Source organism: Plodia interpunctella, chromosome 18 (genome assembly GCF_027563975.2).
Source record: "Plodia interpunctella isolate USDA-ARS_2022_Savannah chromosome 18, ilPloInte3.2, whole genome shotgun sequence".
NCBI lineage: Eukaryota > Metazoa > Arthropoda > Insecta > Lepidoptera > Pyralidae > Plodia > Plodia interpunctella.
This window is the reverse complement of record NC_071311.1, coordinates 227,986-255,800: the sequence shown is the minus strand read 5'-3', so window position 1 is coordinate 255,800 and position 27,815 is coordinate 227,986. Positions and strand designations below refer to the sequence as shown.

Below are 27,815 nucleotides of genomic sequence, written 5' to 3'. Positions count from 1 at the left end.
ATGACATTAGTTTGACTTAACCTACTTGACATTGACAATCGAGCGGCATTTGTGGCTTACGTGTTATAAAAGTCTAAGAAATTCAAAGAATTATATTTGGTTCTTATAACTACAAAATGACTTCAGTTGTATCTGTAATTCCTAAACTTTACCAGGAGTACACTAACAAAACCCCAAAGAAGCTCAAAATTATCGATGCTTATTTACTTTATATATTTTTGACTGCTGTTATCCAGTTCGCTTACTGTTGTCTTGTCGGCACATTTCCCTTTAATTCATTCCTGAGTGGTTTTATTTCTACTGTGAGCTGTTTCGTTCTAGCAGGTAAATAACATTTAATTATATTCTCAATGGTTACAACATTTTCGGAGGTTGTTAAACTTGCAATATTACTATACTTTTTCAGTGAACCCTTGTTCTCTCGTATTATAATATATAAATAAATAATGCTGAACAAAGATTCTAATGTACTAGAGTTTTTTAAAGCCAAATACATATTTGTTTTCAGTGTGCCTGAGGTTGCAAGTAAACCCTGAGAACAAGACAGAGTTCCTGGGCCTGAGTCCGGAGCGGGGTTTCGCAGATTTCATCTTTGCTCATCTTGTCCTGCACATTGTCGTCATCAACTTCATAGGTTAAAATAATAATATGTTACTAATATTATATTTTATGTTCACAAATTTGCTCTAATATTACAAAAAATGGTGTCTTATGTGGAATAAAAACAAACTTTTCCATTAGTAATGTTTTATTTTGACTAGTTTTGAATCAATTTTAAAACAATGTATTTTATACCGAGTAGTGTAACAACAGTTAACCTATCTTATAATAACTGTAAATGTATGGTCAACTTATTTAAAGTATATAAATAAGTACCTTGCAATGTAATGGCCTTTGTTTTTACACAACTTTTCTGTTAAATTCAAAATATTGTCAACCCCATAATCATTATCTTCCAAGGATTAAATTCCAATGATAAAATCAATTGCAATTTAAATAAAATTTTACTTAAAAAGTAAACTGCAATTTAAAGTGTTTCAGGTTGGATACAGTTTTTCTTGAACATTTACTTAGCTTATAATTTTGAGGGTTTCCCTTGATAAACTTTAAACAATATATGGACATTTAGTATCTTTTTAAATTATTAAAAAAATAGCAATTCATAGGCCAAGACATAAATAAATAAGTGATACATATAATTAAATACAATACATATATCTAAACTTTTAAAAAAATAAAAATATATTTTTTAAATATTAACAAAACTTAATTTCTATTATGAAAATGAAGTACAGTGGTACCATACTTTTTTTGTTTTTTTTTTTAATACATGTAAATAATGTACGATAACAGACGGAGAGAACACACATTCTACTCGAATCACACTGCCATATGACAATTTTGTTTAAGAAATTTCTAAGGGGTTGCCAATTGCACTCTTATCCATAAATACAATAAGCATTATTCCATCTTATTTCCTTGTCAAATATTAAAAATCAAGAAAGAAAAAGCTACATACATATGTCACTAAAATGTATGATTGTAGTACATTTTTTTATGAATATAAAGTATCTACAATAATTTAGATTGCCATATGTACACAGTTGTTTCATGTAAAAGTAGAAGACGGTTATCTCCGTCTAAATAAATACAAAAATGAAATGTATAAATTTTTTTGGAACAGATAAATTACACATTTAAACATTCCTAGAGATAAAAAATATGAACAGACATATTATGTATGTAGGCGAAAATTATTGTTTCTAGTTAAGCATGCAATAACAATAAGTAAAATAGAAAAATACACTCTGAAATTTTTGTAGAAAAATAAATAGTAGCCGTATAAGTCGACGACAACCAACACTTGTTGGCGACGGCGAGGACATGGACATAGATAACAACAAACGATAGATGAGTGAGTTTTTTCTTTTTTCACTTTTTTTCTTCACTCAGTTTTAGGGTTGCCTGATGTATAGTTAAAAATGTTGCTTATTTATGGTAAATTTCACATTAGGCTTTGAAATCTTTTTGAATAAGCAAGCTCATATCAGAATCTGGCAACCCTAATCACTAATGCTTAAATTACGTTAAACTACATCCAATTTTCTAATGAAAATATCACAAAAAGTGAATAATTACGACTACATGGCTTTAAAAATAAAAATATCCACAAATAATTTACAATGTTTTCTGCAGACACAAGTCACAGCTCAAAATATTTCATCTCTTGCAGCTCCGCGCCATGACCGCAGCTAACCCATCTCACACGGATGTCAAATTTGTTAATGTTTTCTTTACTTTAGCCTGACTTTCCACTAAATGCTGTATATATATTATTATTAAATGGCAAATGAAGAAAATTCAAGCGTAATTTACATATAATTTTTAAATATAGCCAATCTTATTTTTTCTTCACTTGCTACATATGAACATTAGCGGGAAACCACGCTAAAAAGGTGAATTTATCCCGACCGCGTCACTGGAGGCGATACAGTCAATAAGTCATTTCTCGAGAGTCGCAGCTCAGTACGTCCTCACTACAGCTCCGCAGATATTAATTTTACCAACATTTCAAAAAACGTAGTAATAAACAATGTTGTCTACGAAAATTGCTATTTAATCATAATGTAATTTTGTACTGCCAATTACATAAGTTCACATAACTTTTACTTGTATGAGATCATGAAAACATTATTAAAAGCAGTTCATCATTAGACTATGATACAACTGTGTTCTATAAGGGGCAAAGCTTAATTCCTGTTAGTTTTGTGGTGTAACTGAAAGTAGTCTGTAGAGTCCGCGACACGATAGAAGTCCCCCAGATCCTGGCGCTACAGTCGATAACAACAACAACGTTGCAAACCTGTTATTGATATCCTGCTACAGCCGGGCCATCTCGTGGCGTGGACTAAGTTACCTCGGTCTATATAATATTTCTTTCAAATGAATGCCGGGCGAGCTCATTGTTCGGCACCAGGGATATATAAACCCCCATATGTTCTGTACTGAGCGCGATTATAACCGGGTGGATGTGTAACAGAACCGTATCATTTGGCGAGAACGATTGCTTGTCAGTGTCGTTGTGATCGCGATTCATTGCGTTTAAAAACTTGCTACGGAGGCTCATTGGAATTTTTGTAATATACTAATCTTGTAAACCAATATCGCTGACCTCAGTAATACACCGACGTGCTATAGGTACAAAAGTTTGATGGTTCAAATATATCTTTGTTCGTTTGTGAGACAAAATTCTCATAAATATGATTGTAGCTATCTATGCAATCGTATCACGAGAAACACAAACTTACAGCTGGAAACGCTAATCATATATCGCATTCATGTGGTACACTTGTTAGATCGGCATTCTCTTTAACATTTCTATTTCAATGAGTGTTACCGTTGAATTTTATCGCACTTAGTGCGGCAGATATGTCAGATTAATTAAATAAATCTAGCACTTTCTATGCTGAGTCGAGTAATATCGCGTCGGATGTGCGGCGGCTGGCGGCAGCCGCTGCGCGCGACGAGCTGTGGTCTCAGCTGTGTTGTCGCGCGGACACGCGGTCCAGGTACTTCTGTCTCGCGGCGGCCACGAGCGCCGCTTTGCGTCTTTCTAGAGTTTTCTGTCGCTCGATCACGGACGGTGAGAAGCGAGGGTTGATGCTCGTATCCGTACTACAATATATTAAAACATTAAAATATCTTTTCGTCAAAAAAACTAAGACTTCATATTTGTGCTGAAAATTAATGTTAATAATAACAGTTTAATTGAATAACGTTGACTACCTTTGATCGACGCTTGCGAGCGCTGCGATAGGATGATCGCTTGGTCTCGCTCTCGAGGGCGCCGATTCTTCGGCCATAGGTTCTGAAACGAACAAAAATAAAAAAGTTGATTTGTTACTTGTGCAAAGACATTTGAAATCTAAGCACGAAAGGTACTTTTCGAGTAAAGTATGAAATAGTAACTCACCGACAGCAATGGGTCGTGTGGCGGGTGTGGCGGGTGTGTGTGGTGTGGGGGGCGGGGCGAGGCGGCCCTCCAGGATGTTGTCGACGGTGAGGTCGGCCGAGCGCGTGCTCTGCAGGTCGCCCGCCAGCACGCCCAGCGGGAACTGCGGGAACATCTGTTGCACCTGAAATGTGTATTTTAACATTATATTTGTTTGTTATTAGGACGTCCTCAATGCCCCGCATCTTCGTGGGTCTAGGACCATTCGCTTCTTATCGTGCAATAGTGCGTCGGGGGACGACGGTGTGTGCCTTACTCCGGTGGGGAGTCAGGTTTACATGCCCATGACACGTTAAAGAATACACTATAAAATAGATAAACTAATATGATTTGGACAAAAAACAATAATTAAATAGAATTTCTAGAAATCACAAAAAGAAATAATATATTAAAGAAATGTCAAATGGACGATATGAGAGAATTTACTAAAGTGTTAGGAGTAGATGGTAAGCTAATGGTATTCCAACAGTCGCGAGCGTCACCTGGCGGGCCATGGCCTCAACGGCAGGCGGCGCGGGCGCGCGCTCCGCCCGCACTCGAGTCACCTCCACCGAGAAACTCGGCAGCCACGACACGTACCGGGAACCTGACGCATACAACATATTCATCAAGTCAGATGCCTTTAGGCGACTTACATATAATCTAACACCAGTGTTAGCAATAACATATCCGATAAGATATTCGATATCCAAATCGGAAACTATACCTTTATTATTTTTTGCTTTTTTTTCGTATATTGATATTTATTTTCTGTATTAGGTACTTTTGTTGCAATAAAGAATATTGTATTGTATTGTAGACCCACCCGGCAGGCTCCATGGCAGAGCGTCGCGATACACCAACACGATCGTGGACACGCACAGCAGAACCAGCGCGAATGATACCTCGAGGCGATATTTCATGTACTGGTCACGGAGCGGTGGAAATAAGGGAAACCCACGAATAACTATTGCATGCTGCTGATTTTGATGGCTTGACTGATGTGACAGAGGAAAAGTCAACTTCTTTTTCAGATTTGTCAAAAAATTTGAACGAGGTCGGTTTGGTGCGAACAATTTGACTCCTTCGATAAATAAATCAGATTGGGTTATATCATGAAGGTTTCATTACTCGGTTACGTTAGACATTAAAAAAATATTTCTATTTTTATCAAAAATGAAAAAGAGAGTAATGAAGATATTCAGAATAAAACTAAAAGATACAAAAGACTTGGCTTGCGCCTTATAATACAACATTATTCAGTAAATAAGAAATTATAGACGATGGCTGTATGTGCGTAGCCTTTCCACATGGATAAACGAAACAAAAGTCTTTGGAAATTCTTATTGTCGTTGGAACACAACAACTACATCAAAGAACATATCTGTTTTAATTGAAAAAGAAGAGCTACAGAGTCGCCAAAAAGAGTAGCGCGTAACACGACCATGACAGCCCTGCCAAGAAGACCTGCGTGTACGCAGGGTGTCCACAGCAAATGTTTTAAAAATTTTCCCTGACCTATATATACATATACATACCTATATATATATAGGAACAAATTACACAGATTGAGTTAATCCTAAAGTAAATTCGAAACTTGTGTTATGGGATACTAACTCAACGATCTATATTCTATTACATATATAGATAAACATCCGAGACCCAAATCAATCTGAAAAAGATCATTTTTCATGTTGACCTGACCGGGGATCGAACCCGGGACCTACAGTGTGGTAGTCCGGCATGATGACCATTAGGCCACCCAGCTGTAATAGTGATGCTATAATAAGCAGAGTACTGACCGTCGAAGTGGAAGAGATGGTTGGCGGGCGACGCGCGCGCGGGCGCAGCGCCGGCCAGCGCGCGGCGGCACGTCGGGCACGACGCGTCCTGCTGCACCCACTGGCACAGGCACGAGCTGCGGCACAACGCACACACTCTCTCTCACTCTCTCTCTCTCTCTCTCTCTCTCTCATCCGCTTGTTCCCGGGGCTTGGGCTCGAAATAACATTGAAATTGTGAACTTTCGACACAAACTCCACTATTTAGTCTACAAATTGATTTCGGCCTTGTATCTCCCCTGATGGACGCCCAGTGGAGCCATGAGTTTCAATTAGCTCATGAGATCATATTTTCTCGGTGTACAATGTACTATTTATTCATTCTATCAACTATTCGTTTATTCTTTAAGGCTAGATAAGAGGCTAAAACCAACAGTAAACAAAAAAAAAACTCTCTACAATCACTTCTTGGTTGGTTAACTATTAAACTATTAATATCCAATCCAGTTCATATTCTTTTGTATAATAAAATGAGATAAACAAAGAAAAAAAAAATTATAACTAATTTTAAACATCAATAGTAGAGTAAATCATAAAAATAAGAGAACAAACAAAGAACACTAACTTGTGGAATAGATGCGAACAAGGCAGCTTGCGCGCTTCCTTCATCGGCTCCCAACAGATGGCGCAGTTGTCCTGGTTCTTCTCCACTTCCTCCTTGCTCGCCATCGGGTAACTGTTGACAGAGACGATACCACTTAGTCCTGTCGACCAATCGCGCAGGACAGAGGGCAAAATATAAGTTTGCCATTCGATATCGTCCGCCGAAATTTTTCGAAGTGTGACGCAGCAAACCAATCACATTGCGTGCGGTTGTCGTCGCGTCACAATCACACACCGTGATTGGTTTTAATGCGAATCGACTCGATAGTGAGAAGTGAAATGCAAACCCACACTTCGCTCTCAAAATACCCGGTCTCTGATCCAGCGAATTCATAGAAACTTGAGTCGTGTTGAAATAAAAATCGAATCATTTATTCAGAAGTTAACCTTCACTATAGATTCTAAATGAAATAATATTTACCAAAGTTACAAACTAGGTAGTAGCAAATAAAATGAATCGGCAATATTAATAAGGAGAATACATCAAACTAGCAATTTTATCTTGGGTTTACACGCGTGAAAATTTATTTCCAGTGGGAAATATTTTCATAAAAAAGATAAATCATGACCACATAAACCGTGACCTTTAACCATACTTGCCAAATTAGATAAATACGTGTTTTTGGAGTTCATTCAGTGCAAATAAACAAATATCTTATCTTATTAAATTAGTTTATACTATCACGTTCCGGAAGTCTTCTTCCTATTGTCTGATTGCTAACACTGGTGTGAGATTTTCTTCAAGATTGCTAAAGACATGACATGACTTATGGCTGACAACTAGACGCTTCCACACTGTGAACTTGTTTGTTCAACAGTGAGGAGTTTCCTCTCGATTTTCCTTTACCGGAAGCAGACTTATGTGTTATAAACTTATGTGGCACGAGTGGGATTCGAACCTGGGACCGGAAAGCTAAGTTCTAGAGCTTCTCTCCCGTGGGCCCGTGGGTTATTAGAAAAAGTAGGTACCCATGTCCCTCAGGAATAATGCTTCCTACTAGTGAAAGAATTTTTGAAATCGGTTGAGTGGTTCGAAGTTCGTGCTGGAGCCTACACACAAACTTACAAATATTTCCTCTTTATAATATTAGTTTACATAATATTAGTGTAGAATGTATGTAAAAGGAATTCGTTTCATATCAAAACTATTTGTGTTCGTCAAAAAAAATGCGTTCCATCAAATACGCAAATACGCAGTTTCTATAGCAATAATTTTGGCCGGAAGCGTAATATAATTACCATAACTAGAATGATAGGAATACTTAGTCGATTACGTTGTTATATCGATACCACGTGACTCCATACTAATGTTGTGTCAACATGGACATGCTAATTGTTATCTAATTGCAAAGGTGCGGTACAATTTATTGTTTGCTAATAATTCGTAAACAAAATTATATTTAATTAAATCGTTAAACTTTATCCACAACTAATTCAAATGGCATGAGATCAGTATTAGCTTATTACAACAATTATAGCTATTTATGAATATGTCAGTTTTTTTTCGTCTATTGTGTCTCACAGCTGGGCAAAGGTCCCTCAAAACTCCAAGTCGTTCTATCCTATGTTGAATCCAACCATTTCTCCCTAAAGCTTCGCGGAATCATTCCGTACCTAGGTATCCAATGTGTAGCTAAAATGGCTCAAAGTTATGGTTATCTTTATTAATTTGTTTCTTCATAACATGACTTGATTACATGACATAATTTCCATGTGTCATCTTTATCAATACAAATATAAGTCGCTCATACTTCGCTTCTGTCGGTCCGCGTCTATTAGTGTAAATTAAATGTAGTTTTGAAATTGTTTTCATCTAGTGAACCATTCCGGTGAAGGAAAACATCGTGAGGAAACCTGCACACTGGTTGATTCTTATTAACTTGTGTGTGAAATGGAGAAGCCAATGGCAAACCATTCCATTAATAATGCCAAGAAAGTTGTTGTGTGTATTTCATTCCACGTAATAACCACGATCCTCCATGCCATGAGGAATACGACTATGAAGAAGAAGTGAACCATAGAAACAATTATGATGAAGCATAACGGAACTAAAACGGTGGCTCGAATTCTAGGTTCGAATTCTGCTCGTGCCATATAAGTTTAGTTTATACCAATCTAACTAATATATACCTAGTGGTTTTCATAGAACACAACTTGCTTCCGGTGAAGGTAAACATCGTGAAGAAACCTGCACACTGGTTGACAGTTTAAGTTCACTAGTGTTTGTGACTTGTTGCTAGATCGCGGCAGGTAGTCGTATGCTCCCGGATTCAAACCTGCTGCCTCGTGATTTACGAGGCTGACCATTAACATAACTATACCGTAGATGTATTATGCTTTATTATAAATAAACTAGCAGTCCGTCCCAGCTTCACTCGGGCAAAACCATAATAAAACTGTCACAGAAATCACCCTATAGGTAATCAGATTTAATTCAAAATACCTAATGGAAGTTCAGGATTCGATTCGAACCATCAACAGTAACAACGTCAATTCAACGGTGTTTACCGCCGAGCTGTCTACTCATATCTTTGATTGACGACATTTTGAATGGGATTATTCGTTATTTCTTTTCACCCTCATTTAACTACCCTACAGGTCAAATTTAAAAAAACCTGAAACACGGGTTTCATTGTTTTTGCTGCATTGCATCTGTGCCAAGTTTCAAGTAGATCAGTAAAGATTTTCGTTATCTTTCATACAAACTTTACCCCCAATTTTGACCCCTTTGGGGGTCGAATTATGACAATTTCTTTCTTATCTGAGCACTATGTAATAACCTGAAGCTACTGGCCAAATTTCCCGTTTATAGCTTCTATGGTTTAGGCTGGGCGTTTAAAAAATGCTTGTTCTTTTATATATGTATACAGATTTGTGTATAGTACATTATTACTGAAACTATTTGTTAGGAAATTGTGATTCCATGTATTGTTACTCGCTAATTAAAATATAATGCTATGACGCAACTGTACTATTATTATAAAGAGGTAAGCGTTTGTGAGTTTGTATGCTTGAGGCGAGTAATCTTCGAAACTACCGAACCGATTTCAAACATTCTTTCACATTTAGAAAGGTGAATTATACACGATTGTTATAAGCTATATTTTATCTCAAAATTCCCACGGAAGCGAAGCCCCGGGCAACATCTAGTTAAATTATAAAAGCAATATACGAAATATGTATACTAGACAATGACGAATAAAAAACATAAATGCCAAAAAAATGTCAGGCGTTTCAGATTAAGTTAATCTAAAGCTAGAAGCGTTAACCAATTTTATTTTTTTATTTTACACGTCTTGTCATTTTTAATACCTAATTATTGGTAAGCCAGGCTTTTTAATGAAAATTGTAATAAATTTTAATTATACCAGTCTTTAAAACCGCCTGTGGTAAATTGCTGACGCGCGTTTCCAAAACAAATAAATTAGTACAGAGACAATAAGACTAATTTTATTAATGTCTTGTTGTCTGTACTTATTAAATGGTTGGTATTAAAAAGACATGAAAAAAAATTGCACCCAAATGCCGCTGTAACAGCGACTAATATACAATGAATTTGCGTAGGTTCTAATATGTTGCAGACTTAACATGTAATTGAAAAATAATTGAAAGATATAAATAATTGCATTGTTTACATCAAATGTGTGGTGCAACACGAATCTCTTGCGGTTGCAAGTAACTATTTCATAACAACGGATAATGGTTTATGACGCTATTGATAAATAAACTAATTACATTACAACCATAACATATAACAGTTTATATGCTAACTGAAATGTTGGAAGTAAATGTGAATTGTATTTGAAAATATATAAGAATTGAAATTTAAAAAATACATATTGGAGTTAATATTGAAAATAATTTAATTGGCACGGTTATTATTCAAATTTTATGTGTGACTGAGCGGCGGTCAGTGCAAGGCGCTAAATACAAAAGGCTTCTTCAGCTTACAAAAGATTTTCAGATGAACAGAAGAACAAACACGTCGGCCATGCCGGCGGGCGTGGCCGGACTCAAAGCCAAAGCCCACTTATACTTTTTTTTTTTCAAGTATGGGTGGGTCACGGGGTCTCGAGGCCATAGGTCGACCTTCGTGTTTTGAGTGTTTTCATTATATTATGTGCCGATTTCTCAAAGTGACTACTAGCAATTCGGAACGACCACTGCTGGGAAGAAATGGTTACAGAAAGTAATTATAGAGACTCACTTGCGACTCATGTGGTCGGCCAGCTCCGTGTAGAGGCGGTGCCGGCGCAGGCGCGCCTGCAGCTCGTGCAGCAAGTGCCGCATCTGCATCAGCAGCACCAGCGACGCCATGGACACCAGCATGTTGCTATACACCACCATGTGCACCACGTCCAGCAGCTCCACCACCAGCAGCGACGACTGGAACAAACATAGCTTTAACTCGAGTCCCATACATCTTTCCGAATATCACGCGGCTGAAGCGCAACAGGTCGAACGCTTTTTTTTTCCACTTTTTCGAATGAACTGAATGTTTGTCTGCAATGTCATGGGCATACAATGAAGGACATAAGGTGTTTTAAAAAAATACCGGTGGGTCATGATATGAAAGAAAATAATTATTTATTCCACTTACGACGGCTAACGTCATTTTTTTCAATACCTCGGCGAGATCACACGATGTTACGTCATTACCAAATTGTAAATGTATTCACAAAACAGTAAACAATAGATTTTCTGTGAGATATTAGGTGCACCTCAAGGACGATGTTTGGATCATCCACCAGTCTCTTAAATTGTCTCTCATGGTCTGAGTGAGATGTTAACTCGAACACATATCGTTTGATTAATGGTATTTCTTAAGGATGCTACCTAGGTCCTCTGTCAGTTATAACCTACAAACTAACCTCAAACGACAAATGCGTATAGTAAGCGAGATGGCCGGCCGCGTCCGCCTCGTACATCTGCAGGATGTAGCGAGCCACCACGTGCAACGCCGATATCAACACCAATACACACTGTCAACAGAAATAACATTAGCAAAGAAAAGTTTTAACACACTCTTAGACTATGCTACTCTGAATGGTTTTTTAGTGTCTCTCTGTATAGCGAATATTGGCTAGCTGGCTAACTGGCTTAGATTAGCTTTAAATGAAAAAAGACCATAACTTAGATATATATTGTTGCTGACATTTTGTTCACAAATATCGACTCAACTGAGAATTTAGTAAATAACTTTTTAAAACAAATAAATCGTGAAATTTGCTTTCAACACCCGGATATATGTTAAAAGGGAACAATAGAATTTCCATACTCTGTTTACAGTATTGTTCTACGCTTGATAAATAACAAGTTGCCGCATAATGACAATTTTAAATAATTTTAAAGGTCTTAAGTATGAGTATGTAGTCATATTGTTTTGTGAAGTAGAAAGTTGTGACTCTCTGCAAGCAGTCGCCCGCGAAATAAAAAAAATACAAAAAAATGCTGTGAGGTGAAAGCTGATACCAAGACGTTGGCTTGCAATGAATACAAGGAAGTCTGCGTAAAATTATCATAATCATACTAATGCTACGAAAAGTAGCTATATGATATTTGCATGTTGTATGACACAAATACGGGTTAGATATTGGATAAAGTAATGTACAGGAATTATACCACGTTTATATTTATCATCCCGACATTATCTTGAGTCATAGAAATAAATGTTGAACGTTTTTTCGATAATTTATGTAAATCATGTTGCATGATATTTCAGAAATACGATAAATGCAATGAAATCTCATATATTTGAATATTTCTGAAATATCTACACCGGCTGTCAGCTCAGGCGCTCATGAGACTTCATTGTCTCGTAGTTATAGTTTTGTTTGGCTTAAAATTTCTACCGAATACAGATATGTCGAGAATATTTACAAGAAAACTCTAGACAAACCCATGTTATGAATACGGATTTTGCTTCATATTATAATAAAAGTATTGAGAAACAAAATACTACAATATAGTTACTTTGATAATTTGATTTGAAATGTGAACTAACTGACGATAAAATTAGAATTTTCACATTTCGAGCGTTATCAATAATTGTTATTTCCTCTTGAGGGATATGACGTCATTTCGACTTTCACATAAATATTATAGTTTAGATTTTTTTTCAAATATTACATCCATCATTTTTGTTTTGTCGAGGTAAATATAATTTTAGAAAGGCTCGTTAAGTGTTGCCAGCAATTATCGCTAATTGGTCACTGGCAACTTTACTGTTAAGGTAAATGAAACGACTAATTTCTAGGTGGAAAAATCTGATACCCAAGATGGCCATGAGAAACGGGGCCGACCGCGACCACCGGTCACAATGAACTGTGACAGACAAATCTTAGCTACAGTTCGCGGACCTATTAATTCATGCAGAGGTCTTTTTAACTAATCAAAAAGTATCTCGTTGTTAGATAAAGGTAATTTTGTATTTTAAATATTGTCATCTTTAAATGTAACAAAAACTAGTTTTCATTTGGGAATTCTGTATTTTGAACTTCAATCCAAACAACTATCAAATCAGATAGTTAAGATAGTACAACACTAATTGCATCTATCGTCATAGGATTATCTTGTAATGATAGTTGTAACTTTGATAAAAATAAATATTCATCTATTTAAATTTGACAACTGACCGACTGACTGACATTGCTACATGAAATAACACTATTATATTAGCGGTAAGCCTTTTAAAAATCCGTGACAGGATGAGGAACTAGATAGGGCATTTAGGACCAAACAGAGTTTTGGCAGATATGCAAGTAATGTTGTGCAATAAAGTATCAATAAATGAATTGATTTGTCCTAATATATTTATTTATTTAAATAAAAATATTAGCGCCCTGTTCCGTTCTCCCTCGTGTATTTATAATACGCGACCCTCTTTCAGATATAAGCGAAATGGAAAATGAGATAGTATACGCTTTGTAGAAGTTACCTCCGCCGCCATGAACACGAACACGTCCAAGCCATGCGGCAGACCCCACAAGGCGCACACTACCAGCAGCGCGGCGCTGGCAGTCTGCACGAACGCCAGTAGGGTCAGCAGCCGCACGTGCGCCCAACGGCCCGTGTTTGGAGATGATGACAACTAGCCAAACAAAAATTATTGCTGTAAATTAATGAAACACTTAAGATAAAATCTCTGAGTTAATGTAAAGTATTATGGCCAGTGTATTAATTATCAAAAATAAATATGATTAAAAAATATTTAGTTAACGTTTTAAAAGAGAATTATTAATAAGTCCCCTCAATGATATCTAAATTCATTAATTTTGATATTTATATAGCTATATGGTATAGCGATAAAAACAGATTTAAATATCTTCATATCTTCCGGAGGTCTATCAAAATTACATCCACAATGCAACTAAATTTGATTGCTTATTTATTTGTTATAGTTGGGTTTCACTTTCGTGTCTCAGTTTATCCATGTCAGGATTCAGACGTAAGGATTCATGAAATGGAAACAAAGGTAAATATTTAAAGAATAGAAACTAGGATTCAGAGATATTTTTTCTGTCGTAGTTCACACAGTCCGTAACATTACATTATATTTAAAGCAATACAAAGGGAGGCTCACTATCGCATCGCGACGGAGCCTCCGTCAAAGCCATTAAAGAGCGATTATTTTCCAATCGATTAGTTTCACAGAACCAATTACGATCGACTACGATCGTTATGTCATCTTATTTTATCGTCCCCGTCTAAATCGATTATTAAGTTGAGAGCCTATTTATTAATTGTAGCGATTTTATTAATTATATTAATAAATATTAAATTGTATATGTTTGTTTTGTCTTAAATTTTCACGTTAAAACGGAGCGTTCACGTTGAAGACGCATGCAACAACTAGTTATTTGTCATCTCTAGCATTTTTTTTGTTCAAATTTGTAGATTAATTTATTTTAAAATTGTTTAATTTTGAATGTAGAGATGGAGACAAGGAGAATTTGATGATAGCGCAACAGCACGTGACGTAGACTAATCACATTAAGCACGTGTTTGTATGTGTGTGTATTTAATACAGATTCCTAATGCGATAAACTAACCTTTCAGTTTATCGCTATTAGCCAGGGCATTGTTTGACAAATCGGTTAAAACGTACTATGAAATTCGTTAGCAAGTCACCGCTAGCGAGAGCCCTTTTATTGTACTGTGCTGATAGTAATATCGCTACACAGTCACTAAAAATAAAGTCGCTTAGTGCTGTCTGTCTGTCCCTATGTACGCTTAGATCATTTAAACTACGCAACAGATTTTTAGAGTGATTCAATAGGAAGGTTTAGGTTTATAATTTACCACGGCTGTGTCCGAGCGAAGCCGGAACGGACAGCTAGTTTTATATAATTTGATGATCTTAAACCCTAAAGGTAAACAATATATAATTATTTTAATAATAATAAATGTTTAGACTCACAGTGGACCACGTGAAACCTGGGTCGTAAGGAAGTTTATTCAGCGGGTCAAGACGTGCTTGTCAGATTTTGATTTAATGTTTTGATAGTCTTCAACGACAGAGCATAAGTGAGTTTGGCATGTGTCTTATTTCACCAATGCCACACTAACGAATATACAACGTCAACTTACTAAATACTTTAAAAGGATACATATTGTGTACCGTAACGGTACACACCGTAGCTAAATACAACGGTACTACCGTTGTATTTAGCTAAATAAACTCTGAACTAGGATGGGTCGGTTAGAATTACACAATCAATATTGAACCACCTTGAATCAAATCCATTGTAAAATCTTAAATGAGGAGGAGTCATTGATGTCATAACGTAATTTATAATGAGCATGTACTCATTTACATTAAAATGAATCACCAGTTCTAAAAAAGGAATCAAAATATGTATATATTATAAACAATTTAATACGTAAGACTACATTATGTTGGCCTGTCAAAAATAAACAAATGTATCTTCTTCTTTTCGAGTCGTTATGACTATTTATGTAAAGTGAGACCGGTATATGGCCACTTTATAAATGTACGATTGTAGTAAAGGTTTGTTTTGCTTTTTGAAAAGAAAGTTGCACATCACAATAGTATTAAATCAATAGTTACTTCTTCACCTGCGCGAAAGTCGGCTGTAGACTTAGTTTTAGGTAAATTTTTGACGACAATAATTACTAAGTGGATTGAAGAAATAAATGGATCAGAATTTGACTCACATAATCGAACCTATCCTTGCACAGCTGCGTGTGGAGCTGCAGGAAGCCGAGCACCGTGAACCAGCAGCACCACAGCAGCACCTCGTCCATGTACTGCACATTGATCACGCCGAACACGAAGATGAACTTGTAAAACACGTAGTTCCAGAACTTGTCCTTGACTCGTTGGGCCTCGGACACACGAAGACGCCCGAACACTATCCTCTGGACGAGATAGCCGAGCAGCCCAAGGCAGCAGAACGCTATGTTGATCACGGTCTGAAATTAAAAAGTATCGATCAGATTTAAAACATTAATTTGACTAGGTTATATTTCGGATATAACGCGAAAATTAGTAGATAACAGAAATTAATATGTTTGGTGTGTTTGGTAAAAAACTTGTGAACGGTTTCTATCATCTAATAAATTTTCATTCAAGTGTTTTCTCTTGCGTGTCAGTGATGACTAAACATGTGATACCTAACCTAGTGATTCTTGAGGAAGGTTTTGGTGTTTTATTATTCGAGCGAATAAGGGACTGGCCGCTAGTATTAAATAAAATAAGGTTAAAAAAACTCAATCACCAATAAGCATCATACGCATTTAGACGCATTTTTAAGTTCTGTTTTCAGTAGAAATATACACTTGACACCAATTTGCCGTGTCTGCCCTGGCTTTGTCTCGTGCAGGCTTCTCGTCGTGAATATCGGCAATAAGGTCATACACCTAACAGCTATGAATCACATTTTTTTTATCTTTGCTAAGTGTTCGCGTTTCCTCATAGAAAAATTAATGCAAAAAAATGCGAAATAAGAACTAGTATTTACCGTGATGAATGTTGAGGTAGGAAGGCATATTTGTAACGTAGGATCGTAGCAGATTCATATCAATAGAGAAAAATAAAAGACAAATATATAAGACCTTGAGACATGGGTTATTGATATAGGACGTAGCGGTCGATATTCGTCAATTTTGAAAGTCAAAGCTAGGACTTTGTATTTTCTGACCTTACATGTTATATATAGAGCAATGATCTTCACTAAACAAAAATACATAATATAGATAAAGTAGCCTACGCATAAATGGGAAGGAAAAGAGCGAATATTAATTTAATTTTGTTTAATTTCAATAGATGCTAGAGTAGAAACGAAGTAGTGTAAGGACAAATTTGTGCTGTGCTGTAGGTACATGTCCACACGGACAGGCTTCAATTCCGCAATGTAATTGATCAAAATATTGGGTATTACTTCCACTTTAATCTATTCACTATGGTATAAGATAATCTAAAAAGATGCTCTGCTATTTCGCTTTGCAGAACCCGACGCTCTAAGGCGGCAGAAGGAACCAGGAATATGGGAAAGAGAAGGTGGGAAAATTGTAGGATAGGATAAAATAGAATATAATAATTTATTCGCATAAAAGTAGAAGTTGAAGGACAGACCGAGATAGCTATGCTTGATATCGTAGGCCACGACTCATGTAGCCGTGCGCCAAAAGGTAATTACGTGTATTATTTTGCGTTAGTCGCGGAAGTGTGCCGGCGGATTGCTTGACCTCCAGTTTAGTTGAAAGCAATGATGCTCCAGGAACTAGAAATACCTGCGGAACACGGAACACAACTGCAAACTTGAATCATTATAAACTTATTCAGGAGGTCACGTACCTATTAAATTGGCTAAACAACAGAAATATTTTGATTCTTACATATCAATAAAAAATATGGCAAACAATTAATTACTTTCAAAGAGTTCTCCTCTTTGACAATATAAATCTAATTTTAAAAAATGCTATCATCATCAGTAGTAATAAAACTACAAATGACAATACGAATAAGTTTCATGAATCAGACCAATATAATTGCAGCTCTGGCATGAAGCTGAAGCGTCACATACCAAAGTGCCAACAGCTTCTGCGTGTTTATATATACGATTTTATTCACGTATGCTTTTCTTCTTATCACATAACGATATAACGAGATTTCTTGTAACTAATCAAATGTTGGATAAATCGGCTTGTGAGTGACTGGCGATATTTATTTTTGTAAACAATTCTTTCAAGGTAACAAACGCACGCAAACATTCTTTAGTACCGCAAGTAATAAACATTGGAAAAATATTTTAAATAGATAAAAGTGTTAAACGCACTTGAAATAGAAGTTCAAATACGCATTTCGTTCTTATAAATTTGTTATTCCCATATTTTCCAAATGTTGTGTCAGATTCCACCAAGGGCAGTACTTTCAAACCTATAATGAAGTACTGTATAACTACAGGGTTCAGCTCAGCAGATTAAAGGTTTTCTAACTCAGTGTAAATATTAGGATGATTTCCCCGAACAGGAAGACCAGCCAAGGTGCCAAGTTTCTGCGCGCACGCAGTTCCATCGCCTCTATCGTTTATTTCAGTGCTCGCGTCCGCGTTATCAACGTCATGTTTGCAAACAAACAAGCAACGGTATAGAGCATTACTCAACGATGTTTGATATTTAAAAGTAAAAGTATGTAAAAGTAGGCAAGATATAACATTTCTCACTCAAGTTAGTTAACGCCTCAACTGAGTTGTTTTATCTGTATACTAGACGTTGCCCGGGGCTTCCTCCCGTGGGTATTTTGAGATAAAATATAGCCTACAGCTATATATTGTATAATGTACCTTTCTAGTGGTGAAAGAATTTTTGAAATCGGTTCGGTAGTTTCGGAGATTACCCGCCTCAATCATACAAACTCACAAAGTCACAAACGCTTACCTCTTTATAATAATATCTGTATATAACCAGACTTATAAGAACTAATAAAATAATGTATAGGTATCCAAAACAATTTATTTATTACACAATACCATATTGCTATATTTTAAATAGTATTTACGAAGGAAAATGAATAAGTTTATCGACCCCATAAGCTGATTTAAATTAATTAGTTAAAATCGAATTGTCTTGCGAAAGTCAAGGTTTAAAGTAATTATAAAAATAACATTAGAGAAGTTGCTGACTTTTGTACCTCTACACTGATTTTAGAATGCCTTATTTACATACCAATTGTTTTAAGAATACAAAACAATATATACATATTCCATATTGTGGTGTTTTACAATCTGTTGTACATTGGTAACTAGATTATCTGCTAATGAACGATGATAGGGTCGTGTGATTATTATTTTTGAACTTTACTCCGCCATCGTGTGTTGTCGCGACATAATCGCTTTGACCTTCACTAGTCTAGTGGACTATAATTTCATCAGCAACTGTTCTAAGAAGTGACGTGGCGTAAGTTGTTGTTGCTATACGCAACCAATAGCTGAACTACACGTATGTCGCTGAAACTGGTTGAAAATGGTGTGGTGTGATCTAGGGGATCAGAAATATCCGTTTCCTGGACGTGCCAGATTGTATTACCTACTTCTCGAATATTATCAGAACGTAGCGATAAGAGCAGGGTCAAACTACGTTCCGAATCAAGAAGCAACTAATGATTACAACAGGTTCATGATGTAAAAGCAAGGGAAAGGTAGCCTTTTATGATACAAGTACGGTTGGAATCTCACAAACTTGATAAGAAACAAGTCTTAATAACTACAGATCTTTGATCTTAGACACTTTGAGTCCAGTGAGTTTCTATGCATTTATTGAACAAGAGTAATAGCGCATCGGCACAAAATCAGGAAACAGAAAGCAAACAAGACCGAAAATAGTATCTAATACATCTGTCGTTAGTGGAAAGGTCATGGACATCATATTTATAACGCGAGTAATCTAATCATTAAGTACCTACAGTAAAAAAAACATCTTAGATGAATCGTGCACTTAATACATCAATCAGGTCGTCACATATGAATGATTCAAGCCTTGCCGTCACGCCACCTCTACCACGTCTAATAATAACACGCTTGCGATAATTTGTTTGGAGCTGCCTTATTAATTAGCGGTAAATCCATTTGAAACTACGTTGTGTGTTTATCTCGATTGCAAATTATAACGCAGATAGCGAATGATTTACCACCAGAAATCGACAACTACAACTACCATAATTTCAGACCATCCTTATCATTTAAGGATAGGTATGGAACCTTATCATTTACCTTCCTGTTTTCATTATCTTTACCTCTTCCATTATCTCCAGTCATACTTACACGTGGCCTAAGATTTTCAAACATGAAGGAGTGGGTTTGACGTTTCATTTTACAAATTTAATTTTCCTAATGCAAACCCATCAAGTTGTCTAGATATACCCCTGCTTTACCCTCGTGTGGGAAATGGCCTGAACTGATCATGAAACTGGGCGTTTATAAAAGTCCAGTTTTGGACTTGTTCGTTGCAGATAACGTTTTGTTTCCATACATACATATACGACATACCGACATATACGAGTCGTAGTTACGTCGTCACGCGATGCGGCACGAGTGAAAATAAGAGTGGACTATGAAATGTTCTAATTTTATTCGTGTGTTTTTGTTCAAAATAAACATCATGTAATGATTTAAAACTATAAAATGGGGAAGGATAAAGACCAAGCAGCACCAGTCATTACACGTTGCAAGCTCTTGGGACATCATAACGCTGGATTCTAAAATAGTTTTATAAAGAAAGTAAATGCTTAGAGTAGTCTTTGTTGTACGTACAACATATTAATAAACTTTAATAAAAAATTACAAAAATAATGCGCACGTGGAATGAAACTGACCTTGCAAACCGGTGGTGCTGGCCAGTTGTCGTCTTCGACTCATCACGCGAAATTGGAAGTGGAATAACTAGTTATAGTCTTTATAATTCTCTTTGTGGATTGGATGGAACTTTGTGATCGTAGCTTTACATTCCGGTGGCATTGTTATCCAACTGAAGTCAATGACATACTTGCAAGTAAATCTTACAATAGAGAATTAAAAGGCAAGTACATACATACATATAATACAAATATACAATTGTTAACCCAATCGGTTATATATTCATTATCGCCCTTTTTTATTGACAGTTTTTAGGCGTTGTTTACGTTTTTATGTTCGGATCGGAACAATAGTGGATTTCGTGCTCTCGAAGTAACTACGACCTTCTATGGATCAGTGACTTTTGAATTTTGTTGTCCATATATTGTAGACTCAACGTTCCAGATCGTATAAAGAATGAGTTCACTTCTTCTTAGCGTGTCGACTCGGCGAATCATAGTTCTGAACACCAACAACACGGTCATTATTTAATCCTCAGCTATAAGCTATAATAGAGCTAGCAGAGTGGAACTGCAGGCTTACTGTGGAGTCTCCTACAATATAAACAATATAAAATATTCAGCGTTACGTAAAATAAATTGGTAGAAAAATAATGTTTACAGTTGTTACGTTATGTAAGTTTGGAATGGCGTTATTTAGCGAGCGCAAAATGTATTCTTGGTTGTAGATCAGGCAGATTGTAGACAATTACAATAGACTATGATATAGAATGATGAGAAGATTATTTATAGACCATTAATATAAACAACAAATAATTTGGAAATTTCATTCCATATAATGATCACGACCCATGCGGCAAGATATAGGTACCTATCTGTGGTAAAAACTGTCAAAGCTAAAGCGACTAGCTATCAAGGTTTCGCTACTAATATATTCTCACCGAACAGATTGGTAATTGTGAGTTAGTTTGCTTTTAATAAGTCCTCGAATAACCTAAAGTGTGACGCAGCCACAAAACAATTTGTCCAATAGAAAGAACAAAAACATGTTATACTTATTATACAAAGCGCAGCTAAGGAAACTGCAAGGTTTCCCAACGATCGGATCTCGGTGGGAAGTTATTGTTCATTCTTTTAGTAATGACCAGAAAAACAGTGCCGTTTAAAGGAATTTTGAAAGCACGTTTGCTTCTAAAAATCTATACAAATATAATGAATTTTAATGTTTCAAGCACTTTTCTCGGAATAACTAGAATAAATTTTTCAAAGAGTAAGTAGGTAACCGCGAACATAATTACCTAAACACATAGATTAAATCCATCGATACTTCTAGCAATCTCCATGTAGTAAACATATCCATATCGAGCTGTAAACTAATATTGATATGCGACGGAAAGGTCGTCATTCTATATAATGGCATATACTTAGATAACATAAACGTGACAGATTCGTTTACTAGTACATATCTACATCACGATTCACAACATAATGCGGTAGGGTTGACAGTTGCGCGCATAGATGGGTTCTTTCCAAAAAAACTGTTTAGGAAGAAACTTGTGTAAACCCATCTAGAATTGTGTCTCAGATATATGGGGCCAAAACTTTGGTTGAACAGGTCGAGGCGGCCCGTATCAGGCTTATTTCTGTACCGTTGACAATGCCGTCAGACCACAGGCTCGTGCGTTAAATCTATCTCTTACTATCACACTGACTACATGTCTAGACAGAAGATATAGGAGAGTTATGTTTTTGGGTACTACGAGTACATTACAATTACAACATTGCAGGTAGACAATTTTTAACTTCTACAAACTGATTTCAGAAATAATAATTATTGTTTTTTTTATGTCGTTCTCATAGTGGATGTAGCCTGGCTAGACATCTTAGTAGCTTAGTACCTAGCTTGTAGTTTGTGAGAAACAATTATTTAATATAAAAATTAACGAGAAAACGTGCCTAATTTCTGAATAAATTGATTTGAATTTGAATTTTGAACTTAATTAAAATATTGCAGCCCTTTACTTATGTAGGTATCAGTATATCGCCCCTCTGGGTGATATGTGTACTGAGATGGGCCTTTTTGTATTGCTGCAACACAGTACACTTGCTTTTCAATTGTGCTTTGTGAATGCTGTGTTTTATTTTGTGTTTTTAGTCTGGTTGTGTATTGTGTTGTTGTTTTACAAATAAATGTTTTATCTATCTATCTAGGTAGGTACTCGTATATGTTCGTAGATGTCAATTTGGATCCATGCCATATAAACTTTTAAGAATATAGGTACATATAAATAATTATATAAATATGTGCTGTTCTGTTCATTTATTTATTTGGAGTTGAAACTCGTGGGAGTTTCCGAGATAAAGAGTACTAAGGTATAGTAGTAGTAGACATCAATGTTTATATCGAAGTAATTTTTTACCAAACATTTTCCATAGGTACATCACCACCACAAATTGCATTTAGAAAAGAGTAGGTACCGATTAAAATGATTAAGAGTCGATGTCGTAATACAGAGAAAGTGCTCGCGGCAGGCTCGGCGGCAGCTATGGTTACTTTTACTTTAACACATTCGATGCTTCGAGATGCTAAGACTGGTTTATTTATAAACAAGTCGAGTTGATCATCGCTTCTTCTCAGCCGGGGCTAGTCCGAAATGCTAGTAGTGTGTGTTGAAGTTTGAAAAGACACCACGAAATATACGAAAAGTTTTATGATAATTTCTCATTGCAGATTATATTTTTCCACAAACACCTTTTTAAGTCCAATATTATTGCTATCTCTTTCATCTTATATATATGACAAACCTTATGAAATAGACACATTGAACGAAGAATTTGATAAATGGAACACACACATATAAATCCAGAGACGCTGCCAGTGTCACACAACTCTAAGAATCATAATCAAGATAGGTAGATACATTAAATTGAATTACGTTTAGCCACTACAATTGGCATTGAAATAATTTGAGTCTACATTTTTACCCTATCTATAGTAATGTTCCACTGTTATAACTGTTATAAATAACACAATACAAAATATTTTTATTGTACGTAAGAGATAACAAAATTATAAAAAATGATAATAGGTACTACCTAACCTACTTATCTTGTTATCAACATATGGATCAATGGCGGGCTTATTGCCGTTTGCAAAGCATTCTCTTGCAGCATCCTTTCGATAGTGAGTGAGAAAGAACGACAGAAAATACTTATGGAAAATGTCCTTCAGCTTTTTTCCCACAAATGTTATCGCTTGCCATCTCTTTCGCGGTCTACCTCATAATTCATAGGAGCAACCATATGTTAGCTATTCGATTCGAGCCTATTTGAGTCCTCCTATTACTTCACTTTACAGTAACGAAAAGGGGCAAACTCAGTGATTACTTAACTGCTATTAAAGATAGGTATCAGCGGGTTCGGTGGGTACCAGATGGTCGAACTTGGGAGCTATCGGTCAGAGGCTCTTGACCTCGGTATAGACAGGAAAAAATAAACCAACTACATGTTACGCTACTTTTTATAACCAGACAAAAAGAAGTCTTAGAAAAATACCTGTGAGTGGTGAAGTGCGTGGCGGACTACGCGCCATGTTCCGTCCTACACGTATTGTACAATAACGCAGATGTATTTATTTACTTCTAGATTTACATTTATGCGGTCCGGAATAGATTTATTCCCGTGGTAGTAATAGAATAGATAGGTTGGTAGGCGTGCTGTTGACCGTACTTTGCAAGATAGCATATAGTAACTTGTAATCATTGGTAGTAACGTTATTAAATATTACACATAATAAAAAATGTCAGTGACCGATAGAGACCGTTCACTAATCTTCTATAAAATAATGAGTTAATATCGCGTTTGGAAACGGGCCTGAACCTGAATGGTACAGACAACAAATCAAACCACCCAAATTCATGCTATAAAGAAGATATGTGAACCAATGATCTGACAATGAGGATACGAATACCGTGCGAAGTGAAGAAGAAAAATTTGGAAAGCTAACTGTGAGCTACGACGCTTTATAGATGAATAAGAAACCGGGAGGGCGTTCAGGAAGATGAGATAATGAAAAGGAGGCTAATTACCCAAATTAATTGTTTTCCGATGATACAGACGCATTAGGTCCCTGAAGAACGACTTTACATGTAGTCGACTGTACAAATTTTCCTAGCGGCTATTTCCTTGAAAGTTTAGATGTTATGTCTAATTTTACATTTCTACTTTTTATATTATGTAACTATATGTATATTTTATTGTTTCTACACCCCTCATTGCTTCTATCAGTTACTTATTGGTTACGTAAAATCGGTAAGTCACGTATATTAAGATGTACGTACACACATCGGTTCTTATTCCAATTTGACGATTTATAATATAAATGCAAGTGACTGTACCTACTTGGGTAGGGTAACTTAGTACCTTTCCATATTGAATTCCCACGGGCGGCGTAGCTACGCTAGTAAATTGTAAACAATCGAACAATAAATAGACCAGCAAATAATAATGTGTCCCGTTACTTTCTAAATTAACACAAATGTTGGCAAGCCCCCAATCATTTCATTGTTTACTTATACAGTTCATAGATAAGAAGCTGTAGACGTTGCAAAACCACCTTTAAATGTTTTTAGCAAACAGTTGGCGGTCTTGATAAAAATCTGGGTTGTTCACAACCCTTCAATATTTTTAAGGATTTCCAATGACACTTCACACCTGGCTTCAAGGGTCTGCGATCTAAGCTGCGGCCGAACGGTCACACCGAAAGCTCTGAACATATCGTAGGTGCCTAATAAGAATTAACAATGGCTGTGTGTATAATTTATATCTATTTAATTGTAGAAATCTTTTATTTTAAATCCGACGTCAAAACAGGGCGCCAGAACATCTTATGATAAGTGAACTTGTAAGCTGCATCCAACGAATTAGTTTTGAATCGCGAAATTCGGAGGCCGCTGTTACTCCACCGAAACCTCTGCTTAGCTCAAAAAGCAAGCGGAGGTCAAAAAAACGAAGCTGGAGAAAAAATGAGGGAGGGGTCACATTCACATACTCTCTTGTGTATTTCGTCTGTTGGTTTTTGGGCCTCAAAATTTAGGGTGGTGCTTCAAATTCTAGTCATAGCTAGGTTTTGTATTTACGTCATGGAATTTGGTAATTAGAGATGCTGATACTGCCGGCGTCGCACGACGTGGCATGTGACGTGGCGCTGTGGAGCGTATCGTCATCAAATATTTACAGAGATCGCACGCCTTGCGGGTCACGTCGGAGGATGTTGTATACCTATGTATAATGTGGTCTTGGTATAACTTGATCAACATATTTTAATAACATGTTTTTTTGGAATTATTAAAATTCGTTTTTCATTAACAGAATCGTCCAAGATATAAAAATGTGTGCACATTTAATATTGTATTTCAGTTAATAGTTAAAAAAATCAAATAGAAAGAAAATTTACTAAAGACATTTTTGCAGTTAAATTAAGAGTTTGCATTGTTGAAGAAAATTAGCCAAGGTTGCTCCCAGATTTGACTTCTGATTAAAGTATACAGGTCAATGCATTTATTAAGAACAAAAATTTGTATGAATATACATATATACATTTTCTTCAATATTCGTTTTTTTTTGTAAATGTCAATGACTGAGCATGGTGGATTTGCTAACTCTAATAAAATATATGTAAACTAGAATGCTAATGGTAAACAAACATATTGTAGGTATGTATAATGCAAATGTCATATTAAACATATTTTGCAGGTACCTAAAAACTTATCCTTTTGCTATCATATAATGTAATATGTAAGTGTGTATAATGTAAGGTAGTCGTCAAACTAAAAAAATACATTATTCTTGAAATAAAGATAAAAGTATATTTTATAAAGTTTTTAATGTTGTTTTGTTGATTATAATAAAAATTATTTTATTATAATTTTAGACAACATTTAATTTTCTTATATTGTATGTGGAATGATAAGCTCATTATAATAATGAAATAAAGTTTGAAAAATAACTAGGTCAGAATCATCGAGGCTGCTATTTGCAGATTATGTGTCTTACTTTTAAACTATAGTCGCCTAACTAATCTGGCAGCATTCAAATATCTATAATAACTCATATTAATTGAAAACTTAATGAAGCAGTGATCACAAACATTTGCTTAAATCATTTGAAAAAAGTGAGTTGTGAAGTGTAAGGATTGAAGTATTTTCCTTGTATAGAAAACAAAAAAGTAAGCCCATAAAAGATTTTAATATGATAAAGATGTTACTTTTGAATCTTTTAAACCTTTTCAAAAGCAAAAAAGGTTGGTTCCCTTTCTAAAGAACAAGTTATTAAGATTTTATTACTTATTTCTAAAGCCTAGCCAAGCATCAAGATAAAATTTAACATAAACTTTGTAAATTTAATTAAATTTTATTTTGTAGCTTCCTACCACTGATTAATTATTGAAAAGTACCATTCTAAAAAAAATTGCAGAGAATCAAGCTCTCTTGTCACATTATATTTATATCACATTTTCAGGCTACATATGTAACAGCTATGAATAAACTTCCAAAAATTAGAAATCTTCCATTGAGAAATCTTACTCACCCACATACACAGTGGCTCCTGCATCATGAAAGTCATGACTTCCACGAACTGCTCTGTAATATTCCTGGTGCCGTTGACGACCAGCGCCGCACCAGGATCGCCTTCCGCAGCCATATCGCGCTGCAGCGTCGAGTTCGCTCGCCAGTTCGGGTCACTCGTCACACTCAACGCATAGTACACTGCACTCGACAGCAGCACAACACTTCCCGCGGTGTAAACCTTGAGACTCGGCAAGGGCAACCTGTCTACGAGTGTCACAGGCATCTTGTACGCATTCAGTTATATACTAACAAAACACTCCACAATTTCGACTAATTACATTGGATAAATACTCTTATTAAACACGAAATATCTACATAACTGTGGATCGACCACAACTTCTACAGCTACACTGACTAAAATTGAAATTAGTTATTTGTTGATAAAAACAATATACAAGACAGGCAAATAAATAAATTCTGATTGTCTGACTGACTGAACTGCGCGCTGCGCGTGACAAAATTCGATTTTGTTTGACATTTGACAGTTCAGTGATGTACTGAACCGACCGATGTAATTTATAATCAGTTGATTATAATATTGTACAGTTGACCTGATTAACTTTTTACTCCCCCGTGAAATTTATATCAATTTTTGGTCGAATTGAAATTTGACGATAAGCCCACATACATATAACGCATACGCTTCGCACAGCCTTCTCCTATCGTGCATCGTTTATTTTTCATAGCAAGCGAAAGAAATAGCAATAATTCGTCGTAATTCAAAGTCTTGTTAAACTTAAAACTTATTTCTTCTTAAAGATAAAAGTGAACACACCATCATGGGATCGCCAAGGGTTATTTTATGAAGGGGAAAAGCTAGACGTCAAAGATCATGGGTAAGTTTATTCCAAGGCTAAAGTAAATAAAATAAAACAGAATTCTTAGTTGACAACCCGATCACTTATCAACTTATGTCATGTCATCTTTGTCATCTCTCT

The 27,815-nt window shown here is 35.9% G+C and overlaps 2 protein-coding genes across 2 annotated transcripts; one reads left to right on the top strand and one right to left on the bottom strand.

Moving 5' to 3' along the window:
* Positions 1–23: 23 nt before the first annotated feature.
* On the top strand, positions 24–2,144 carry Dad1 (Defender against apoptotic cell death 1). The gene is made up of 2 exons (XM_053758595.2): positions 24–324; positions 509–2,144. The coding sequence occupies exons 1-2, from the start codon at positions 117–119 to the stop codon at positions 637–639; spliced, it is 339 nt and encodes a 112-aa protein (XP_053614570.1). The 5' UTR covers positions 24–116; the 3' UTR covers positions 640–2,144.
* LOC128677619 (E3 ubiquitin-protein ligase AMFR-like) lies at positions 731–27,337 on the bottom strand. Its single transcript, XM_053758593.2, has 11 exons — positions 26,837–27,337; positions 15,613–15,870; positions 13,373–13,525; positions 11,307–11,417; positions 10,643–10,821; positions 6,398–6,508; positions 5,794–5,909; positions 4,495–4,598; positions 3,974–4,136; positions 3,787–3,868; positions 731–3,675 (listed from the first exon to the last, which is right to left on the bottom strand). Exons 1-11 carry the CDS (start codon positions 27,098–27,100, stop codon positions 3,537–3,539), a joined length of 1,680 nt encoding a protein of 559 aa, XP_053614568.1. The 5' UTR covers positions 27,101–27,337; the 3' UTR covers positions 731–3,536.
* Positions 27,338–27,815: the final 478 nt, after the last annotated feature.

Coding starts and splice junctions, on each gene's coding strand:
- Dad1 (XM_053758595.2), top strand. CDS start 117: ATGACTTCAGTTGTATCTGTAATTCCTAAACTTTACCAGGAGTACACT. Junction 325..508: donor GAGCTGTTTCGTTCTAGCAG/GTAAATAACATT, acceptor ATTTGTTTTCAG/TGTGCCTGAGGTTGCAAGTA.
- LOC128677619 (XM_053758593.2), bottom strand. CDS start 27,100: ATGCCTGTGACACTCGTAGACAGGTTGCCCTTGCCGAGTCTCAAGGTT. Junction 6,509..10,642: donor GCCGACCACATGAGTCGCAA/GTGAGTCTCTAT, acceptor CTCTGTCAACAG/TTACCCGATGGCGAGCAAGG. Junction 3,869..3,973: donor CACACGACCCATTGCTGTCG/GTGAGTTACTAT, acceptor TGTTCGTTTCAG/AACCTATGGCCGAAGAATCG.